The 5,855-nt window shown below is 48.6% G+C and overlaps 1 protein-coding gene across 2 annotated transcripts in view; it reads right to left on the bottom strand.

The window, feature by feature from the left end:
• Positions 1-5,855, bottom strand: part of HKDC1 (hexokinase domain containing 1) — a 38,972-nt gene that overhangs the window by 20,570 nt on the left and 12,547 nt on the right. Inside the window, exons 5-6 of one of the 2 annotated variants that reach the window (XM_006107295.3) lie at positions 3,081-3,176; positions 1,826-1,925 (exon numbers count right to left, since the gene is read on the bottom strand). In XM_006107295.3, coding sequence (XP_006107357.1) covers positions 1,826-1,925; positions 3,081-3,176 — 196 coding nt within the window. The remainder of the gene's footprint in view (positions 1-1,825; positions 1,926-3,080; positions 3,177-5,855) is intronic. The other variant, XM_023748020.1, reaches the window with a different exon arrangement.

Raw genomic sequence — 5,855 nt, 5'->3', positions numbered from 1 at the left:
AGTCCTGAAGAAGTCCCTAACGAATATGTATGAGAGCTGACAATGCACATTTGCAAAGAGGAGGATGAGTTCACCCAACCTGATATATTTTAAATTACCAACCCACAGTAATTTTTAACCCCCTTCCCCCAGCTACCTAACCTCTTCTCTATTTGGTAGTAAAAATATTCTCTATTCATGACCTGCCACGAATTGTTCCCTGCCTACTCTACATCCTTGTCGTTGACAGTGATTAGCTATCACATAAGAAAGCAAAATTTCATTATTCCAACACACACACGAGGATTGGGGGAGTGACTGCAGGTGGGACTTATTGGGGTGATGGAAATGTTCTAAAATGAAATAGGAGTGATGGTTACAAAATTGTAAACTTACTAAAATGTATTGAATTGTACTGAAATGAGAAAAGTTTTATGCCTCAATAAAGCTACTTAAAAAAACGAAAGTAAGCGTCTTCCTGGCCGACCCTGTGGTGTGAGGATTTAAAAGCCAGCATGAGAAACAAGAAGGCAGAAAAGCAAAATGTAATGCAGCATCTGGGCACACTTTCTCAGCACTTTCTCAGGAAAGCACGGACACTGTTAGGCATGGCCCGCACCCTGCACACCGTCACTGTGCCGGGTTACCTGACCCAGCCACGAAGACAGCACAGTGACAGTGGCTGATGGACATGCCGGTCCATGCTGAGGTGTGGGCTCCAGAGACGGGGGGAGGGGGGAGGCGGATCAAGCCCCTCAGGGGTAAAGCTCCTGCCCTTTGGGAAAGTCAGGCTCAGGAGAATGTAGTTAGAAAGTAAGAAAAAACCAAGCAGAAAACTTTTTCCAACAGCAGTAAAGGGATGGGGAGGTGGAAGGGCATATCCAAGAACAGCCTATAAATCCCATCCATTTGGCTTCAATTGTCCCCCAGACGGCCTTCTCCCGGACCCTCCAGGAGAGCCCCTCCCAGCTCGGGGACCCACCCCCTGGACACCTCACTGCCCGCCACTCCCTGGCCCAGGCCTCCACACGTCTCACCTACACAGTGCAATGGTCTCCTGGCCGGTCACCTTGCTTCCACTGTTGCCCCCAATAGTCAACTTTTCACACAGCAGCCAAAACGAGCTTTTTAAAAATGCGCACCCCACTTATCCATCCCCCCAGCATCCTCCAGTGCCTTCCTGTCTCTTTTGGGGCAAAAGCCAAAGACCCTCCATGACTGTGTCTGTGACCTATGCCCGGTCCCGTCCACTCTCTCCAACCTGAATACCCTACTACTCCCAGCCTCCATTCACCAGATGCAGCCGCCATTCCGCCTTTCAGGGTGCTTCCCCGAGCACCCAGACTCAGTCCCATCTCAGAGGCCAGAGGTGTCCTCTTTCCTTTGCCAAGGACTCGCCTCTGGATTTACTTCGCTCCCTCCTCCTCGTTGCTGAGGTCCCTGCTCAAATGTACCCCTCAGAGCGTCCTGCCCTGACCACCTCACACTCACTCTTGGTGACTGCCCTGCTGCATTTCCTTCCTCACAGTCAGCACCACCTGACATGATCTTACTCCTTTGGGCCTCTTTGGCCCTTCACGCACCTCCCCACGGAAAGCCCCACGAGCACAGAGACCCTGAGTATTAACTCACCCTGAGACCCCAGTGCAGAGACGGGCCTGACACACAGTAGGCACCCAGCAAGCACTTGTTGAGTGAACGAATGAATTTTTCATCGTCCTCTGTTATTTCTCCTAAGCAGAAAGCACCAGTCCCCTTCCCACAGAATTTGCTCAGAGTTTGCTGAAACTAAGCTCCAACCCAGCCCCGTACCCGCATCCCCAAAAAGCAAGTCAGACTGAGTTACCAATGATGACTCCAACTTCACAGGAGGGGTCATCATAGGCACAGGTCATCATGGTCCCCACGGTGTCATTGACCAAGGCCAGGATATCCACATCGATGTCCTGTTGGAACACAAGCGTTAGTGGGTGGGAAGGGAGTGTCATCCCTCTGTCTGTCCCCACGGAGAAAGCAAAAGCAGTGAAGGTGACTGTTGAGAAAGTCCTTAGATCCTGCCTATGGGGCCTGCCTGGAAGGAGCAAGGCCTTTGTCAAGGTCAGGGGTCTCGGTGAGAGAACGAGCAGTTGGGAGCTCGTGGGGGAAGCCATGCTGCTGCGGTATGGCTGATGGCCCCTGTGCCGAGGAAGAGGAGGGACAGACCACCTGGACTCCAGCCCTCGCCTGCGGGACCCTGAGCAGAACATGTCTGTCCGGGAAGCAATGGTGTTCTCAGGAGGAGACACTCGGGTCCTCAGCTGTGGGCAAGTCCCCACCCGGGTTTCCCATTCCGCCAAGTCACCCTGGGTTACTGCACCACATTCCCCAAGGTTCGAGGGAGTGTTTTAAAGTAAAATGAAAACAATAAGAGAAAAACAGACTTCAAGAGAACACGATCACAGCTTTAAAGAGACTAAAAGACGGAAGGGTTCACATCAAAACAGTCCTCTTGCTGTCGGGGTGACAAATCATCTGGGTTCACTTGTGTGCTTTTCCACTGGCAAAGAGCCGGACTGGAAAGCGGTTATAGCATTTATTCAACAAATAGTCCAACTAAGGGAGCGTGGAAAGTGGCCTAGAGAGCCGGACTGGAAAGAAAGTACAGTGGGGCCTTGACTTACGAGTGTCCCGACTAACGAGTTTTTTGAGATACCAGCTGTCTCTCGGCCGATTTTTTGCATTGAGTTGATAGAGTAATTTCAGTTAACGAGCTTCTTAACGAGCTCCTTAACGAGCTCGATCTCGAACGAATTAAACTCGTAAGTCAAGGCCCCACTGTATATTTTAAGTCTCAGCGAGAGGTAGGAGTTGGAGCATCACACACAGCAGGGGGTCTAACCAGGACCCCTGAAGGGGCTGTGCAAATGGGGAGGTCCCTGGGCAGTGGGGCCCACTTTCAACAGTAACTGGAACAAGGTCCACAGACCAAGGCTCCCCCGTGGGTTTATCCGAAGTGCGGCACCTGCATTGCAGTGCTCCTCTCCCTGCCCTCCTTCAGGGGCAGGCACCGTGTGACCCGCCCTCAGGAGACGGCTAGGACTGGGAGCTGAGCAAATTCCTACCTTGTGGTTTTTCATGGCCTTGGTTAGACGGCTCACTACATCTGTGCCCTGAACTCCCCGGGCCTTAAACTTCTTGGTCCATGAAAGCAGGACACCCTGGGGGAAGAATTCAGATCCAGTCAAAACAAAGAAGGTGTTCAGCTCTGAACATGAGCTGCAGGGATTTTATGCTTAAAGTGCAACTCCCTGTCTTCTCTTCTTTAAGCTGCATCGCCCAATTCTTTCAGTATTTCTTCAGAGGCCTTTGCTAATATTTAAACATTAGAGGCCCAATGCACAAAATTCCTGCAAGAGTAGGCCTTCCTTCCCCCCAGCTGCTGGCACCGGCTTCCCCGCTCTGGCACCTGGGACCCGGGCTTCCCTTGCAGCCCTGGCTTTGTCCAGAAGGTCGTCCAGTCTAATTAGCATATTACGCTTTTATTATTATAGATCTTTATCATTCCCATCTGAGCAGTTTGGAACATTACATGCAGTGGCAGGAAGAACGATGCTAAAGAGTCAGGACACGGGCTCAGGGACATCGGACAAGGCCCTTAACTCTCTGACCCTCGGTTTACTCACCTGTAAAATGGAAAGGCCACTCCCCTGCCTGTCACAGGAATGCTCTGACGGAAATGCCTGCTGTGTGGCTGATCATATGTGTGCAGAATGTAAGGTTTGCCAGCTCCACAAAACAGGACTAACGTGGTGTTGCCTTGCAGAACTCCCTCAGGAACTTAATTGCAACTTAGAAAAATGGTTCTCATTTTGCATTATCAATGATTTGCTTAAAATTGGGTTTCCCACGAGTTTCATGTCTAAGCTAGCAAAAAATCATAGAATTTTTCCGGCTGGACGAGATCATGGAGATGAAGGCCACACAGTTGAGCGTAGCTGAGCCCAGATTCACAAACACCCTGACCACATCTTCCCACCCCCCTCAGTTTGTGGATAAAGAAGCTGAGACTTAGAGGAGGGAAATCACTCTAGGTCTCACAGGGAGTGAAGGATAGAGCTCAGACGGGACTCCCAACTGGCGACCTGGCTTTCCCCCTGCACCACAGCGCCGCCTAGTGGCCACTCTCCCTAACTTCTGCCTTCACAGGCTAGGGCAGTGATGGCGAACCTTTTGAGCTCGGCGTGTCAGCATTTTGAAAAACCCTAACTTAACTCTGGTGCCATGTCACATACAAAAATTTTTTGATATTTTCAACCATAGGAAAACAAAGACTTATATTTTTGATATTTATTTTATATATTTAAATGCCATTTAACAAAGAAAAATCAACCAAAAAAATGAGTTCACGTGTCACCTCTGACACGCATGTCATAGGTTCGCCATCACTGTGCTAGGGTAACATCCCTGCCTCACCCAAGACATTGAGGGGCGGCGTCCCCACCAAAAAGGTGCTGGGACAGCGTGGGACCTGTTGGGGGAGGATACATGGAGGAGTGGGGAATAAATGCTTGTGATGTACAGTTGGTGGGGGAAAAGCAGTTCATAGAACTATATTTTTAAAAACTACATATACAGCATAGCATCAATATTTAATATAGACGTGACTGGAGGGAAAACCCACAATCTAGTAGTGGGTATCTCTGAAGATTGGGATGACAGGTGATTTCTATTGTCTTTTATTATTAGAAACACACAGAAACTTCTCTTCAGCTAAGACTTTTCTGTTCCCTCATTTTTAAAAAAATGAACAGAGCCCTAGCTGGTTTGGCTCAGTGGATAGAGCGTCAGCCTGCAGACTGGAGGGTCCCAGGTTCGATTCCGGTCAAGGGCATGTACCTTGGTTGCGGGCACATCCCCAGTAGCGGGTGTGCAGGAGGCAGCTGATTGATGTTTCTCTCTCATCGATGTTTCTAACTTTCTATCCCTCTCCCTTCCTCTCTGTAAAAAATCAATAAATATAAAAAAAATGAACAGAGTGACCTCCTCTTTTAATTCCCAGGCCCTTAGCGTCTTTAATCATTTTTTCGTTTCACGAAGAAGCCCCCTCAGCCAGACCTCCTCTTGAAGGCTCCCCCGCCCACCTCCTCTGCACTTACATGGCCGCTCAGACCTCCTTCCCCAAGAGCCTGTGTCTTAGTGTCACAAAGCCGACAGCTGCGGCAGAATCATGGCTCAAAGCTGTGCCCACTCCGTTATTACTGTTCATTCATCTCCTGGGTAAAGCTTTTCTCCCTGACCTTCGACTTCACTGAGAGGCAGTTGGGAGGACATTTTATAAAATACAAGTAATTCAACTTAAGGCTGATGAGAAAAAGCAGTCCTCACTTCCTTGATATAATCAAGCACCCTTCCCTAGTTTAAATGTCACTTGAAAAATCCTTATTGGAATATGACACAAATGGGTCAAAATGCTTTCCTGGCATTTTAAACCAAGTTCTAGAGCTGTGTCTTTCTGGAAAGGCAATTTGATCAGGAAGGTTTTGAGCTTGGGCTGAGTCTCTTTAGGCTGTGTGGCCTCGGACAAGTCTCTTAACCTCTCTGAGCTGCAGTTTTTCTCAAATATAAAGTGAAAATAATTATATCTACCTCAGATGATTGGCTTTTATTTTAATGAGATAATACACATAAAGAGTTCACATAGTACAAGATATAGTGTTAAAATCTGAGGAACAGTGTTTATTATTACAGTGGGGCCTTGACTTACGAGTGTCCCGACTAACGAGTTTTTTGAAATACCAGCTGTCTCTCGGCCGATTTTTTGCATTGAGTTGACAGAGTAATTTGAGTTAACGAGCTGCTTAACAAGCTTGTCTCGGACGAATTAAACTCGTAAGTCA

Source organism: Myotis lucifugus, unplaced genomic scaffold (genome assembly GCF_000147115.1).
Source record: "Myotis lucifugus unplaced genomic scaffold, Myoluc2.0 scaffold_1093, whole genome shotgun sequence".
In the NCBI taxonomy this organism is placed as follows: Eukaryota; Metazoa; Chordata; class Mammalia; order Chiroptera; family Vespertilionidae; genus Myotis; species Myotis lucifugus.
The sequence above is the reverse complement of the archived record's forward strand: the minus strand, read 5'-3'. Positions and strand labels throughout refer to the sequence as shown.